At 38.9% G+C, this 18,364-nt stretch overlaps 1 protein-coding gene across 1 annotated transcript in view; it reads left to right on the plus strand.

Annotated features, from left to right (window-relative positions):
- Window positions 1-13,487, plus strand: part of PLXNA2 (plexin A2) — a 539,737-nt gene extending 526,250 nt beyond the window's left edge. Inside the window, exons 28-32 of the mRNA XM_082245705.1 lie at window positions 540-730; window positions 6,316-6,485; window positions 6,659-6,871; window positions 7,005-7,155; window positions 13,042-13,487. Coding sequence (XP_082101831.1) covers window positions 540-730; window positions 6,316-6,485; window positions 6,659-6,871; window positions 7,005-7,155; window positions 13,042-13,137 — 821 coding nt within the window. The 3' untranslated portion in view covers window positions 13,138-13,487. The remainder of the gene's footprint in view (window positions 1-539; window positions 731-6,315; window positions 6,486-6,658; window positions 6,872-7,004; window positions 7,156-13,041) is intronic.
- Window positions 13,488-18,364: the final 4,877 nt, after the last annotated feature.

An 18,364-nucleotide genomic window follows, 5' to 3' on the forward strand; every position in this document is an offset into this window, starting at 1 on the left:
TGTATTTACAAATATCCTGCAAAAGTGTGCTCTTAGTTTAGTGCTCTTAGTTTAATGTGTTTTCTTGGTTTAGATTGTGAACCATTATATACCTTAGAACCTTTCCCCCATAATTCCTGTTCGTGGATAAATATTGAAACCATTAAGATTACAGTTATGTCTAAATTATGCTCTAAAATGTGTGTGTATACAAATATATATATATATATATATATATATATATATATATATATATATATATATATATACACAGTATATATATATATATATATATATATATATATATATATATATATATATATATATACACAGTATATATATATATATATATATATATATATATAGATAGATATATATAGATATATTATAGATTTTCATATATATGAAAATTTTGCCAAGCAGATCTTTTGTTATCCAAGACAAAACAAGATGTACATTTTCTAAATGTAACAATTTCTGATCTTGAAGTGTATTTTCCACCAGTATTATATCAATTTACTTATTAGTATTCTAAAACATGCTACATATCTCTCTTTCAGACTCCACATTCCGATATACTGGCAGCCCTGATAGTCTCCGGTCTCGTGCGCCCATGATAACTCCAGATCTAGAAAGTGGTGTTAAAGTTTGGCATCTGGTAAAAAACCATGAGCATGGAGATCAGAAGGAGGGTGACCGGGGGAGCAAGATGGTATCTGAAATTTATCTGACGCGGCTTCTGGCCACTAAGGTATACAAAATGTAATAGGCCTTATAGATATTTTGCTTTGCTATAATTAAATCCACTCTTGAGCATACCTTTTCGACTGCACATTATACTATTTAGCTGGAAAAAGCAAATCCGCACTGATATTAAAACATGGTTATTCCACCCAAAAGTGGAAGCTCCGCTTGTTTGCCTCCCCCCCACTACTTCCACATTTAGCACCTTTTGGGGAGGAGCAGGGAGAGGGTACCTAATTTTGACAAGTACCCGCTCCCACTTCTGGTTTGGTCCCAGAAGATTGCCGCCCCTTCACAAATTGCAGCACACTTCGCCCATGTGCAGCAGGAAGCCGGCTGAGAAACCACAAGACTTCACTGCCAGTTTACCTTAGTCAAGATGGTAGCACCAGCACCCAATAGCTGATTGAATAATCGGCTTAGGTGAGGACACCGCTGGAAGCCTGGACAGGTAAGTGTCCTAATATAAAAAGTCAGCAGCTATAATATTTTGAATTTTTTCTGAAAGAGCCTGGAGCTCCTCTTTAAGCTGCCGAACCTCTTAAAGTGACTATATCAATATCAACCTTCAAAACAAACTCACCCCTTCAAAGGAAACATGGAATATTCACCATTCCTGCTGCCTGTACCCCTAAATGTTGTGATGAAAAACACTCTCTGAAGATCCTGCTGAATCTTTAATCCCTTGTTCCCCGTTACATGCTAAGGTTTTTTCTATTGGCCACTAGGTCAATAGAGGACAAGAAGGGCACATCATGTGACCCGATTATCAGTCTTCCACCTGGGGAGTGCTGGGAGGGGGAGAAGCCTGCATGAATGCTGGGAACAGCAGGGGCGTCATCCATCATGAGGCATCGGAGCTCCACATCTAGCCAACCCACCTCTCCGTCCACCGCTGGTAGTCGCTTCCTTTACCCGCCAAGAATTCCCTGGACCACCGCTAGACAGAGATCGGAAGCTTACCGCGGCTTGGTTGACAGGAGCCGCGAGCATGGGTCGGCAGCCCAGGAAGGAGGATTCCAAAACTGGACTTAGCCTGTGACATCATATCGACGACTGGCCCCAGTAGAGGCCGAGGGCCATGGCAGGTCTTGCGGCAGAAGATAGCACGGCAGGTACCCAGGGTGTATGCCGCTGACCTATACTGTCATCTCCCTTCTAACTCCCTCTCTATTAGAGAGAAGACTCGAGGGTTCAAACAGAACCCTCTGGAGTGAGAAGGAGTGATAGCCAGCCTGGCCGATTGGACCCTGGACGCAGCGAGAGAACTATCCAGAGGGAAAGAACCAAAGCAGCGACAAATCAACCAGGCTGACAACCATACCCCCCTGCCGACTCTACCTACAGCGTGGTGAGACCTTTCCTCTTTCTGGCCTCCCTCTCTGTGTGACTTCATTTTCTCTCTTTTTCCTCACCAAATTCATCCTCTCTTTTTTGTAAAGCTACACAATACTGCACTATACGCAACATTCTGGATACAAATGTTTACCTGCTGTAGTGACTCTTTTGCAACCTAGGGATAGACTGCAATTTGCTAAGGGGCCAGAAAAATATCTAGGAGGGAAAGTGAGCATAAAACTAAGTATGAGAGGCAAGTCAGTAAGGGGCGGTGTGACTGCAAAGTTGCCCAAAGTAAGCGCTAGCCCTGGCACAATTAAAAAATTCATGCTACACGAAGATAAACCACAAGGAACCTATTTTAAACAAGTGGAAAAAAAGGAAAAAAGTTGCCTTAATAGGACATCTTTAGGCCTGCCTCCCGTGGAACATATTAGGTTAGAACAAGCACCCGATGCTGACGTTGGATTAGATCAAAACGCAAAACAAACAACAAGCGACCAACTGCCCACAAAGGGGGAAATGGCTGTCATGTTCACAGCATTAGAAAAATCCCTAAAAATAGAATTAATGACAATTCGCAAAGATCTGGCTCTTTTACTAACTCGAGTCAAGATCTGGAGAAGAGACAAGACAGTTACATACAGATAATAAAAGAACTAAAAAGAGAGGTGAAAGAGCTAAAAACGGAATATAGAAGTCTCGCTTATAAAATGGAAGATCAAGAAAATAGGATCAGGAGGAAGAATCTGAGAATACCTGATAAAATGTGAGAAATCTTTAACCTGCTGTTGGGTAGAGGAGAATCAGATCGGATAATGATTGAGAAAGTACATCAGCTTAGATGACCAAGAAATACCTCAGCGGACACTCCCAGAGACATTATTACTGTATAAGATTCCAGAGCTATTTAGAAAAGGCCCAGATCTGGGAGAGCCTGAAAAGAAAGCCATCCATAAAATATGGAAGCGCAAATATAGAGATTTTCTCAGATCTATCACAAAGATATCCCTAGTGAACTCAGTCTTAGATCCTTACAGAGTTCTTGTAGAAGAAACCCCCATTCCTTTACTGCCTAGGCCTGGTAAGGGGGGATCATTTGGAAGAGATGAGAGGAGAAGGAGAGACGACATGAACCTTTTTAAAATACTGTCCTACAATGTCAGAGGACTAAACACGCCATCTAAAAGACATAAAGTATTAGAAGAACTTAGACATAATTCCGCTAATATAGTTTTCTTACAGGACACATATATAGCACAAGATACAAATGTGAAAATATATTCAAAACACTATCCGATATGGTACTATGGAGACTCACTGATCAAGAGAGAAAAGGGGGTAGCAATAGGCTTTGCCAAGGATGTAAGGTTCTCCCTTGAGGAGAGAGATTGGCCGACCCAGAGGGCTGATATATCTTTCTGAAGGGACAACTACAGGGTATGGATTGTACCCTGGCAAATATTTGTTGCCTAAACAAAAATCCAAAAGGGTATTTAAGAAAAGTAATAGACAAGCTGTCCTCTTTTAAAAAAAGGCAATTTGTTGCTAGGAGGGGATTTCAATTTTTGCATGGATCCGTCTCTGGATTGTACATCGAGTGCGCGGGCGTCGGGAGGACCTCAACTAAGGAAGTAACAAGCCGGGGAGAGAGATTACTTATTTTATTCCCCACCCACTTGATGTACTCAAGACTGGATTATATAATGATAGAACACAGGTTGATGGAAGCAGTTGTTAGTACATCAATAGGGACAATGAACATATCTGACCATGACCCAATTGTCATGGAAATAAAACTCCCAGGCTCCCATAGAAAAACAAACATTTGGAGAATAAATGAAGAATTGATGCAGGACGAGGGAGTGGGAAGAAGAGTAGAAAAAGAATTGGACCAGTATTTCCTTGTGAATGAAACCCCCGGTTATCTCCATGGCCATGATATGTAAGGCTCATAAGGTATACATCAGAGGAATACTTATATCAATAGGCTCCAAGAAAAAAAAAAAAAGGAAAGAACTACACACATAAATAGATTAATAACAGAAATACATGAGCTAGAACAGAAACATAAAAAGAACATGGAGGACGGGATACAAAAGCTCTAATATTATAAAGAGATAAATTAAGGGAGCTGCTGGAGGAAGAGGCTAGACCAGTGTTGCTCAACTCCGGTCCTCAGGACACACTAACAGGCCAGGTTTGCAAGAAAACTGAAATACATCATGTGATCATCATAACAGGTGATATAATTTGCTGCTCAGTGATTGCAGGATTCTAGTCTGCATCTCCCCAAGGTAATACTTGTGTTACAAAGTGAGTGGACAAAAAAAATTTGGATAAAAGATGGGTTAAGATTGAAACTACACTAAGCGGTACACAATTGGACAAGAGCATTTGGATTCCACCAAAATATAGGGAAATGCACACAGTCACACGTGAAATAACGAGAGTTGTATATCATATCTGGGACATAATTCACAGACAAGCCAAGTGGGAATACAACTCTCTGTTATTACCATTAGAAGGCACAAAATATTTTGCACCAGGAAATAAGAAACACTTTGGTAATTGGGGAAAAGACACACAGTTAAAGAACATAACACGCAGTGGAAAGATTAGGTCATACCACAAACTCAACACAAGGAGAAGAAACATGGTAGTAAATGAATGGAGATATTTTAAATTAAAACACTTTGTAGGATCTCTTCTTCAGCCCATCAGATCAGAGAAAGAGCTGAACCTTGTAAAAAAGCTCTGTAATCCATTACCACATTAAAAAAAACATACTATGTCTCAGATATACAAGATGTTAACTGAGATGGTGGGAATGGGGAAACCTCAGTTCATAGAAATCTGGGAAAAAGAAATTGGATCACGTTTAAAAGAGCACGAACTGAGTACTGTACTGAGAGGCGTACATTGTTCTGAATACCATTGAAATGAACTACAAATGTCTATCTAAATGTTATTCAACACAGGTAAAAGCACATAAATGCCAGCCAGAGAAATCAAACTTGTGTTGGAGGGGCTGCAGGGCGCAAGGTACAATGTTTCATATCTGGTGGGATTGCCCTAAGATTCGGGAATATTGGTTGAATATTGAATATTGGTACAGGTGTGAACATCACGGATGATCCATAGACAGGTCCTTAAAGCAGTATAGAAATACGATCACCCCAAGCCTGTTAAATGCAGCGAAAGGGACAATTCCAAAAAAATAGTTAGAGACAGAAGGTCCCTCAGTAAGAGAGTGGTGTTGTAGAACTGAATATATATATATAACATGAAATATCAGAGTAAGAGAGACTTGGAACAAGTAGACAGTTTTTCTAATAAATGGAGAAAATGGGCAGATTTTAAAAAGACTAAAGAATACATAGATATATGGACGGATTAGGGGGGACTAAACGCTGGGCTCTGGGAAACGCAAATGGAGAGATAGGAGAAGGAGTGCAATATAGGAATAGAGTGGTAAAAAGAAAAGTGGGAGGGGGATTAGGGGTAGTGGGTTATAGGAAATTCATTTGTGTTTGTATTATATGAAATATTTTTATAGTGGATTGTAAATATTGAATTAAAAATTAATAAAAAATTATTTAAAAAAAATAAGGTCAATAAAGGACAAAGTAAGGATATAAGGGCCGTCTGAACAGCATACATGCTGACAGGAGGAGAATATGCAAAGTGATGAACTCCTCATGCTACTTCTTCATCTTCTTCGCTGTCAGTTCACAGGATGGGGGCACATAGGTTACTTAAGCTGGCCATACATTATACAATTTTCTTGTTCAATTTCCTTTAAATTTACCTTCTTCTATGTAGTGCCAGGGCCTGCCTAAATGCATACAAATTTAGAGTGTTTAGGCTTCACCTCATATTAAATAGTTTTGGTAAATCCAAAGGAAAATTGTACAAGAACATTGTATAATGTATGGCCAGCCTTATTGCTTAACCTAAAATGCTCTTATTAAACTGTAAAGAAATATTTAGTCACCAATTTGACTGTGCTGTGTGACAGGGCTTTGTATATTTCAGATAAGAGTTACAAATCCATTTCCAGATAAAACCACTTTCAAATATGTATTGCAACCATGGGTTCAGCTGTTTTCCTAGGGTTCATCTTTAAATATCATATAATCAAACCTAACTAGGTTAAAATACCACAATGCAAAGGTTATGAAAATCTGAAAAAATGATAAAACAGCAATATAAAACATGAAACCCTCACTTATAACTTATTTTTTCCTATAGGGAACACTGCAAAAATTTGTGGATGATTTGTTTGAAACATTGTTCAGTACAGTGCATCGTGGGAGTGCTCTGCCTCTTGCCATCAAGTATATGTTTGACTTTCTGGATGAACAGGCAGACAGACATGGCATCTATGATACTGATGTAAGACACACGTGGAAAAGCAACTGGTAAGTACAGAGGGACAGGAATGCCTTAAAGTAGGAAAATATGTAATGGGTAAGTGTTAAATGGGAATAAAAAAAGTATGACCATTCTTTAAAACCGGCACAAAAAGAAAAAGGCACACTGAATATGAACCCATTAATGAAACTTTGTTTTCTTTTGTCTGTTTCCTAAACAGCCTACCACTTCGGTTTTGGGTAAATGTCATTAAGAACCCTCAGTTTGTGTTTGACATACACAAGGGTAGCATCACAGATGCCTGCCTGTCTGTGGTGGCACAGACTTTCATGGACTCTTGTTCCACCTCAGAGCATCGACTTGGAAAAGATTCCCCTAGCAACAAGCTGCTGTATGCCAAGGATATCCCGAATTACAAGAATTGGGTTGAAAGGTCAGTGTGCATCACCACTGGTGCCACAATGGTGTTTCTAAATTAAAATACATTTTTCTTATTATATATTTGGATATATGTATGCCAAAACTCAGTAAGTTATTTGTATTATATGATAACTTATGTTTTTCAGGTATTATGCGGACATTGCCAAGCTCCCAGCCATTAGTGATCAAGATATGAATGCCTACCTCGCAGAGCAGTCTCGTATGCATGCATTAGAGTTTAATATGCTAAGCGCTTTAAACGAGATCTACTCTTATGTCACTAAATACAGTGTGGAGGTAAGACAATGACAAGGTGGCTACAATGGGGATGGGAGAATCAGTTCAATTGTAAATTATAAAAATGTACTAAATTAATGTTGCAAATCATTTATTCCACTTGGCAATATGTGCAGTCTGTAACTCACTAGTACTAGCTAGTCTATCATAGCTATTTTTTTTTTCTTTTGATCTTCAGAAATTTATTAAATATGAAAAAGTGTTTGCCTTACAGTATATTCAAATAATTCAAAAATTGTATATGTGTATATCTTTGGTAGTGAAGACCTTTTTCAAGCAAAATGGCTTCATGGTTAGCAGCACTAGGGTCCTCCATTTAAAATAATGCTTCTCATATCCTTGCTAACTACTTTTCTTCTCCTATCATTGCCCCTTCAAGCAGTGTAGAAATTTGACTTATTCCTCTGTAATTCCTGTTATGTGTTCCTGAAAAACAAAACTATATTCCTTTCAGCCTTGTACACTTCTCCACTCTTCTCTCCTCCAGCGATCCATATGTCAAACTCTCAGTTACCTGTTTCTTTAATATGTGTATTAACCCCTCAATGACCCTATTTCAGTGTCTAAGCATTAAATCTTCACCAGTCTGGAGTTTATGTGCTAGCCTATGCTTTTACTCTTCTCTGTCTGGACTGTGGGCAATAACCAATTAGCTGGCATCCCCAGGTTATGTGCTTTTATCACTGAACATTACTCATATAACAATGCACCACAGTGTTTACAATAACCCGTCTGTCCCTACTTTCCACAGTATGGGTATTTAAACTCTAGTGACCAGTCCACAGTGCATGTGCAATAACACTTAACTAAGTCTTTGCTCTCCATTATGTGTGCTAAGCCCTTGGTGTTCACTGTCCAGTGTATGTGCATTCATTTCTTAATGACTACTCATGTGTTAACTCAGTAGTGACCAGGCTCCATGGTAAGGGCAAAAACCTCTCAGAAACCAGTCTCCAGAGAATGTATTTTAACCCATCACATACCAGTACATGTGTATCAACCCCTCATTCTTTAGCACGCAGATGTTACCCCAAAGTGACCAATCTTTTGAAAATGTATGTTAATCCAAAAGTGGTCAGTCAGTCTGTAGTGCATGTGTCATAGCCCATTGCATGTCTAGCAACATTTGTGCATTAACCCCTCAGCTACCTGCCTCCAGAGTTGTGTTCATTAAAGCTTTGGTTTCCAGTCTCCAGAGCATGTGTATTTACTCCTCATTGTAACCAGGATATATGCATTTACACATTTGTGACCAATCTCCAGAATATTTATGTTAAAGGAGTTGTAAAGGCAGAAGGTTTTTTTATCCTAATGTATTCTATGCATTGAGATAAAAAGCTTTCTGTGTGCAGCAGCCCCCCTCAGCCCTCCTAATACTTACCTGAGGTCCCTCCAGCTCCAGAGATGTTGCAGGAATGTCTCGGCCATCCGGGACTGCTCTCCTTATTGGCTGAGACAGCAGCGCAGCACCAGGCTCCTGCTGCTGTCAATCAAAGTCAGTCAGCCAATGAGAATAGAAAGGGGGTGGGGCCAGGCCGCAGCTCTGTGTCTGAATGGACACATAGAGCTATAAATTGGCTCGGGTTCCCCCATAGCAAACTTCTTGCTGTGGGGGGAACCAACAGAAGGGAGGGGCCAGGAGAGCCAAAGAGAAACCTGAGAAGTGGAGGATCCTGCTCTGTGCAAATCAACTGCAACAGACTAGGTAAGTATTACATGTTTGTTATTTCTAATTTTAAAAAAAATGAGACTTTACAATCACTTTAACCCCTTAGCAGGATTTTTTCCCCAGTTTTGTCATTGAGACGCTCTTGCCACACAGGGCAACTGGAAACACTATGAATCTTTTTGTAGATAAGACAAGTACAATGTTTTCCTGGATTTCTACTTTATTTCTCTAATGACATGTACTATAACCATATAAGTGGGGTAAAACGTGTTGGGGAGGCTATTACCTAAACTTGGATGAGCCGGGCTGGGCAAGCAGCGTCCCACATTTTGTCGTGAGTGAAAGGACGCCAGCACCCCAATTCCTGAACTCCAGTGGGAAGCACATTATACCTTGGGCTTGGAGTTGGCAAAAAAGGTTTCTAAAGCTGAGGCATGTACTAACTGTATGGTTTAAAGAATCACCTATTTTATTTACATTGCTTTGGCTAAAACATATTTGATTTCTTTTGGCTTAACCTCACCATAAACTGACTGGTTCTCCTCTTTCTTTTTTACACACTTTAATCATTTATACATTTCATAATGCATGAGACATACACACATTTCTTATCAGTTCGTAAACTATGTTCAATACATGTGCTGTTATGTATTTTATGCAACAAATTGCACATGTCTATGTCACATTATATTTATTATGATATAATATGATGTAACATAGCACACAGAATGTGCATAGTCCATGATTGCAACCGTGGACCCCACTTTACACCAACTTACATGTAGATTGCCCCATATAATATCTCAGATATAACTGTAACACCTTGATGCTCACAATCCTTCAGGGTGACGGTTGGATCATTCAACCTACCCTCTCCCTCTTTTCATTTACATATACTTACGTATATGTAACGTACTATACTTATGTATACTTACAGTATCTCACAAAAGTGAGTACACCTCTCACATTTTTGTAAATATTTTATTATATCTTTTCATGTGACAACACTGAAGAACTGACACTTTGCTACAATGTAAAGCAGTGAGTGTACAGCTTGTATAACAGTGTACATTTGCTGTCCCCTCAAAATAACTCAACACACAGCCATTAATGTCTAAACCGCTGGCAACAAAAGTGAGTACACCTCTAAGTGGAAATGTCCAAACTGGGCCCAAAGTGTCAATATTTTGTGTGGCCACCATTATTTTCCAGCACTGCCTTAACCAGAGCTTCATAGGTTGCCGCTGGAGTCCTCTTCCTCTCCTCCATGACAACATCACGGAGCTGGTGGATGTTAGAGACCTTGCACTCCTCCACCTTCCATTTGAGGATGCACCACAGATACTCAATAGGGTTTAGGTCTGGAGACATGCTTGGCCAGTCCATCGCCTTTACCCTCAGCTTCTTTAGCAAGGCAGTGGTCAACTTGGAGGTGTGTTTGAGGTCATTATCGTGTTGGAATACTGCCCTGCGGCCCAGTCTCTGAAGAGAGGGGATCATGCTCTGCTTCAGTATGTTACAGTACATGTTGGCATTCATGGTTCCCTCAATGAACTGTAGCTCCCCAGTGCCAGCAGCACTCATGCAGCCCCAGACCATGACACTCCCACCACCATGCTTGACTGTAGGAAAGACACACTTGTCTTTGTACACCTCACCTGGTTGCCGCCACACACGCTTGACACCATCTGAACCAAATAAGTTTGTCTTAGTCTCATCAGACCACAGGACATGGTTCCAGTAATCCATGTCCTTAGTCTGCTTGTCTTCAGCAAACTGTTTGCTGACTTTCTTGTACATCAACTTTAGAAGAGGCTTCCTTCTGGGACGACAGCCATGCAGACCAGTTTGATGCAGTTTGTGGTGTATGGTCTGAGCACTGACAGGCTGACCCCCCACCCCTTCAACCTCTGCAGCAATGCTGGCAGCACTCATATGTCTATTTTCCAAAGACAACCTCTGGAAATGAAGCTGAGCTCGTGCACTCAACTTCTTTGGTCGACCATGACGAGGCCTGTTCTGAGTGGAACCTGTCTCTGTTGTACTTCCAGTGACCAGTATGAGAGCATGAGAGCGATAACACATAATTTCTGTTCCTCATTCACACCTGATACCTTGTAACACTAACGTGTCACATGTCACCGGGGAGGGAAAATGGCTAATTGGGCCCAATTCGGACATTTGTATTTAGGAGTGTACTCACTTTTGTTGCCAGCGGTTTTGACATTAATGGCTGTGTATTGAGTTATTTTGAGGGGACAGCAGATCTATACTGTTATACAAGCTGTACACTCACTACTTTACATTGTAGCAAAGTGTCATTTCTTCAGTGTTGTCACATGAAAAGATAGAATAAAATATTTACAAAAATGAGAGGGGTGTACTCACTTTTGTGAGATACTGTATATATATATATATATATATATATATATATATATATATATATATATATATGTATATACTTACGTATACTTTACGTATATATATAAATATGTTGTCACACTTTGTTTTTGACTAGTTAGGAAAACCTGTAAAGTATTACAGCAAATTTTAGCTTCAAAGTGGTTGTAAACCTAAATTTAAAAATACACCATTGGACCATTTAGATATTATTGCAATAAAACAAATCGCATAGTTTTTACCTCGTAAAAATGAATTATGAGCTTGTTTTCTCCTAAAACATCCAGTTCATGGGCTTAGGACCAGAGAATGTGAAGTCACATGATCTTCCTCCACTATATACGCTGGGGGGGAGAGAGGCAGAGCAGCAGATAGTCGACTCCTTTACAAAACATTACTTGGAGGCTTGTGACTGTGTCTCCTCTGCACATTCTGTAAATCACAGGAGATGGAGAGAGCTGTCTCCATAGATTTCCTAATAGCAGGTTTAGTCAGTTTGGTGGAGCAGGGTGTATTGCCAGGAAATGGGAGTATTTCTAGATGCAAAATTTAGGTTTAAATGCCTAGTATGGGTAAATGATATTCAAATGTATGATCAGATAGTTTTATGTTTTTCAGGTTTACAACTACTTTAAGGTCACAATATAGTTTGATTTATGATGTAGTAGTCTGTAATTATAATTTGTAATGCAATAAAAAAAGGTTTATAATTAAGTCTCTATAAATAATCTAAATATTCCATCTTATAAAACAAATAGATACATCCTTTGTAGTTTGTTGCAAACAGACTACTCTAAAACATATCTTACACTAAGTAAAATGGTAATTTAAATCTTTAGATTTAAATGTTTTGTTTGATTTAGTTTTCTTAAAGATGGCAGTTTATTTGAAATTAAAATAATTGTTCAGCAGATTTACGTAGAACTACACGAACTACCACTAACCAAAAATGCTATTTTATTTGTTAATATTCAAAGCAAAATCACCCATCCATCCTTGTCTTTGTACTTTATTTTAAAATCACTTTGAAACACACCCCTAGCATTTATGGCAGTGGCCATCTTGAGTATGGGCAAATGATTCATGTTAGCATTCACACTTCTGGAATCCATCTGTTCCTAGTTCAGGCATGTAGGCAGGAGGATGTGCTTAGCTAAGAAAACCCCTCTCCCCTTCTGAAGACTCCTGGGATGTATGACATTATTTCCCTGGGCCTGAAAATCAGGAAGTAAATGAAGAAATGTTAAAAAAAGTTTAAAACAAGTAAATATGATATACTTTCCTAACTATTTACTAATGGTAGCAGCATAAAGATTAAAATATGGATGATTGAGAGAGTGAAGTTCTGCTTTAACTAGCTCAAGAAACGGTAAATCCCTTCCCCCACTGGTATGCACTTCCCAGAGCCCTGTACGATTAAGATCTCAGGTAGGGCCATAGCTTTGTAAGATCTTATTTAATTTCAGGTTCCCTTGTAAAAATTGAGCTATCTGCAAGTAGGAACACCTATAGCTGTGCAGAAGCAGAGGAGCACTTTAGCAAATACAGAAAGGAGGAATATGGCAGTGGCATAGGAAGTCAGCCCACATGATACGTTTTATATTAAATGACTATACTGTATATGTGATTTCATAAGCTCTGTCAAGATGCTTTCAAAGACGTTGTTAACCTGATGGAGTGAAAAGCTTTTCCAAGACATGACAGTGTTGAACTTTAAAACACTAAAAAATACCCTTCATTTAATATGGAATATACAGTATACATTAGTTGAATGTTCTGCAAACCACTGACAATAAAATCTGCATTTTCTCTTACAGCTAATCACAGCCTTGGAAGAAGATGAACAGGGGCGACGACACCGTTTAGCTTACAAAGTGGAGCAGCTGATAGTGTCCATGAGTTTTGACAGCTGAATTATAGCGCAACCTTTTATCCAAAAATTGGAGACAGACTCCTGGTAAAGACTTGGATATAGAGCTGCAGGGTTCCCTGGACTTTCCTTCCAGCTGTGAAAAAATCATTAAGGCATCAGAAAGTCTAACAACTGATTGCCTAACAGAATGGATGGGAAGGAATCCAAACCTTCTCCAAACTCCCAATTTCCTCTGAGAGCCTGAAGAAGTCACTAGAATTTCAGTGAGCCCAGCAGAACCTTGATTGCATGCGCAACGTAAATTAAGAGACTGCATAAAAAGAAAAGATTCAACTTTTATGTCTGTTGGTTCGGTTTGTTGTTTAACTTGTTTTTTCTTCAAAAGACTATTTTTTTATTTTTATTTATTGTTTTTTGAATGGGTGAGAAATGTGTTGAAGGATACATTGTTTTTCACCCAATAAGGAGAAAAAGGAACAGAATTTTCATAAAAGGCCACTCTTGGCTGAATTTGCACTGGTTCATCTGATAACCTTAATTGTATGAGTGGGTGACGTACCTCCACTACCAGCTGGTCTACTTGAGAACTTTATAGCCTAAGTTGAAACTGTACTGAGTGTCACTTAAATTCACCAGCTTATTCTGTGATGGATTTCTTATAGTAAGAGACATTGGCCTAATACACAGCAAAATTATCAGTCTTTATGAACCTGTAACATTTTCTGTGCTGACACCATGGCTTGCTTTCAAAGAAAGTTTTGAGATCATTTAAGATACGTATAGCAGTTGGTCTTGAGAGAGCATAATAATGTGCATTAGTTGTTAGTTTTCTTTCATTCTACAATCACTTTAGCGCATTGGGAGGGTATCAGTATAAGAAATTTGAAAAATGCCATGTTAGAAATCCCAGCTGAATATGGTCTGTTTAAATTGTTAGCTGTAGACCAATAGTTATTTACCAGTTTTTGTTACAGGCATGATAATCAAGCCTTTTTCTTAATAATATGCGTATGGTTTATCATAATAACACTATGCATTGTGTTCAGTGGCTTATGAAAGGAAGCTATCGACATAAATACAGCACTGAAATATTTCTAAATCTGTCAAAGCTAGTACATATTTTTCTGGGATGATATTATTTTTGAAATAGACATCCATTGAGCACATAAGATACATATATATGAAAGCTTATTTTTTTGTTGGCTCTTCTGCAGTTTGTGATTTACTTTTACACAATTACTAAAGTTCCATGTGTGCCAAAGGGGCAGTAAACCTACCTACCTAAAAGTACTATAGTAGCCATTTAAGACAACAGAATTAAATACACCTGACATTAAAATGCGCATAGATGCTGGAAGACTATGGAATGGGTAAAACGGGATATATTCCAACTGGGGCCCTAGACAACAAGAATATCGTTGGTCCCTTGGCTTACCTCAAACCAGGCTAAAGAACCTATTTTTTTTTTTTCTTTGTGTGTTATTCACAATATGTTAAAATTTGTTATCAGCAAAGTTCTGCCTTGTAGCAGAAAAGTGGAAATATAGCTGATAACATTTTGTTGGCAAACGTATTGCATTAGAGTGCATTCTTTGAGGAATATTTTGTTTTCACTAGGCATGATGTCATACAAAAATTCCCCCAAAATCGAATTTTTAAATACACACAAGTACAGTGGACAACTAAGAACATAAGTTGATCAAACATGATTAAAGAGCACTTGTGTCCAGACTATGAACATTAAACTATTTATATATTCATAACAAGCAGTGAAAGAGCATTAACATCTTCCTACAGCTGTGAGTTAGACCTTTAATAACATCTAAATGCTAGTGTTTCCTAGACTTCCCAGTCAAAAAAAAGTAATTCCTTACTGCTTTAAATGCTTTTAAAGAGGTTGTACACCTCAGAATAAAAAAAGAAAAAAAAACGAACACCTGAAAGACAAACACATAATGAGCTAGTATGCATCGCATACTAGCTCATTATGAAATACTTACCTTAGAACGAAGCCCCGAAGTGCCGACCGCTCACCGCTCTCATGGGTGACATGTTCTGTCGCCCTTATTGCGGGGTTGGGGCATCAGGCCATCTGGCTGGAGCCGCGATGACGTCACTCCCGCGAATGCGCGCGGGAGCCGACGGTCACGGCACGGGGCCCTGAAGAAACGGCACGAGCGGCCGTTCCTGCAGAGCGCATGCGCCAGTGATGTCACTGGCTGCATGCAAAGTAAATATATCCTAAACGGTACATGTTTGGGAGATATTTACAGTACCTATAGGTAAGCCTTATCATAGGCTTACCTATAGGTACAAGTCTCAGAGGAGGGTTTACTTCCTCTTTAATGTGAAGTTATTTTACTCAAAGATTACAACCATGACTGGAGTTGTTTTTTTTTTTTATTACTGTAGTTTACATTAGAGGGCTGGCCGCTTGCTAAGCTTTGGGTACAATAGAAAGTATTGGGGGAAGAGTTAAGATTTCAATCCCAGTGTTGTGAACTTTAAAAATGAATTTCTTCACAAGGTTTATATACACTATATTACCAAAATATTGACACCTGCCTTTACATGCACATGAACTTTAATGGCATCCCAGTCTTAGTCCGTAGGGTTCAATAATGAGTTGACCCACTCTTTGCAGCTATGACAGCTTCAACTCTTCTGGGAAGGCTGTCTACATGGTTTAGGAGCGTGTCTATATGAATGGGAATGTTTTACCATTCTTCCAGAAGCGTATTTGTGAGGTCAGGCACTCATGTTGGATTGGAGGCCTGGCTCATAGTCTGCGCTCAAATTCATCCCAAAGGTGTTTTATCGAGTTGAGGTCAGGACTCTGTGAAGGCCAGTCAAGTTCCTCCACCCCAAACTCGCTCATCCATGTCTTTATAGACCTTGCTCTGTGCACTGGTCTAAATCATGTGGTGGAGTGAGGATTATGGTGTGGGGTTGTTGGTTGTTTTTCAGGGGTTGGGCTTCGTTCATACTCGTCTTTATTTCCAAGATGTAAAGTATTGGGGGGGGGGGGGGGTTGTCCTTTGTATGACACCATTCCTAAAGAAAACTGATTATTTGTGAAAGATTACACACAAAAATACTGAAAACTGCAAAATTTTACTTTTCAGATGTATTTATTGGTACTGTACTTCTGAGAACTGTGTTATGTTGAACTGTGCAAAAACCTCTTATATGGTTGTCTTCTCTTTCAAGTCTTTAAAGTCCCCACTCTGCTCAAATGTCACACCTATGCAAAAAAGAGAGCTGACAAATTAACTGAAAAGTAGTGAGAGGAGAGGATGAAATATGCTTTCTGTTTGTAGTTATGGGAGAAATCTTATCTTTATTAGTCCTTCCCTACTGACCTGTGTGCAGACTGAGGGACAGTCCCAAATTTTAGTGCTACTCTTGCTGTGTTTTGCTTTGAAGCATTTGAACCATGACCCACTGCTTCACATAATTTAAAACATTATTTACAGACACCTTAAGTCCTCATGCACACTGCTGCTGTTAAACTCACATTTTTGTGAGTTTGGCAGGTTTTTTTCCTTCCCTTTTAAACTCCCCTCTATGTTATCCTATGTGTCCACGCACACATGAACATTTTTAGCAGTTTATCAGCAGAGCAGTTTATAGGCTGTTTTCTGAACGCCCTAAAATCACGTTCAGGAGCGGGAATTTTGACCACAATAAAATGCTGAACACTGTTAAACGCATATAAACGTGCACTTCATTTGTTTATTTCAATGGCCAGATTGAAATAAAATTCTGGCCAATGAAATAAATAAACTCCTAAACTCTGTTAAACTAAAAAAAAACTCACCTAGACTGTTTTGAAAAAATGCAGATTAGGTGAGTTTATAACGTTGATTTTCTCCTGTCAGGATAAACAGCATTTACAAGAAAGAATTCTACATAAGGCCTTATACATCAGGGGGCACAGAATTATCAGGAAACATGACATGTTTTAAATATAATGGCAAATATATATGGCAGCAGTGACAAGAACACAAAATTCCCCCTTAGTCTGCATGCTGGAAATCAAAGAAGCAGTAACACAGAGAAAACAGAGGAGAATTTGGGAGTGGGTATGAGAGCTGATGCTCAGACTGGTTCAGACCAAGCAGTACATCATAGTTTAATGCTGGTCAGGTGATCTTAGTAGGATCAATCATTAAAAAAAAAAAAAAACATGCACCAGTAGGATGTATGTCCACATGATAGTCTAGTTTTCTCTAGCTTTAATACATTCCAAGTCCCATACACATAAAATTACAAATGATACCACTATTCCAATATCAGATGTGGTAATGACTGTCACTGTTGTATGTGGGTACGTTTACATTAGCTCACCAGCTTTCATTTCTGTTGTCTTGTTGCTTATGTCATCTTCAGATAAAAAAAAGCTGATAATAGAGTATCATAAACAGTGTGGTTGGCTGTTCGGGAACAGCCATAGGGCTTATGTAGATGGGCAAATGCAGCATGTTTTTAAGTGCTTTACACTTGCTTTTGAGATTAGTTTTATAGGATTTAGAGGTTCTTTTGTGATGCTTCAAAATGTGTCTGACTGGCTGTTGACCTCATAAGCCACATCAAGCTGTGTCTGCATTCCCATTAATATGTATAGGGAGAAAAGCCATTCTGATGCAAACAAATGCCCATATACTGACAATTTTTGTGTGGCATATAGGGTCCACCTTGAGATAACGGCCAAATGCAAGGTTCATCTGAGGACTGGGCCTTCTATTGGACACCTAAAAGCCAGAAGTTCTATCCTAACCTAGTCACCAACTACTCAACACACTAAACTAGTATGAGCTGGGAACAATGGAAGACCAACCAGAAATCTCCAGCCTAGCCAGTTAAAATGTCTTCCAGTGGTGGTGTTCTGAGGATGATTTTTGTAATCCTCAGATAATTGTCCCAACCTAATTGAGCATTTTATTTATATTATTTTCGTTATTATGTTCTGGAAAAAAAAATATAAACACGCATTTCTTTTTTAGTAAGAAAATTAAATAATTTTTAAATAAACATCTAAGAGTTACCACTTCCAGCAAGCAGGTGTTGAGCTGAGGATGCAACTTTCGGCTTTCTGCATATTATTTCACTGTAAGCTGTGAATAGCCTGAAAAGTATGTGTTATGAATAGACCTGAATGCAAGTGATTGAATCACACCAAATCAGCTAAATGTGACAGAGGAGGAGTATCACTCCACCTTCTTTCTTAGCAGATATAGAATTATATGGATCTAAAGTTAAACTGA

The sequence above is a fragment of the Pelophylax lessonae genome, assembly GCF_965119305.1.
Source record: "Pelophylax lessonae genome assembly, chromosome: 2".
Taxonomy (NCBI): Eukaryota; Metazoa; Chordata; class Amphibia; order Anura; family Ranidae; genus Pelophylax; species Pelophylax lessonae.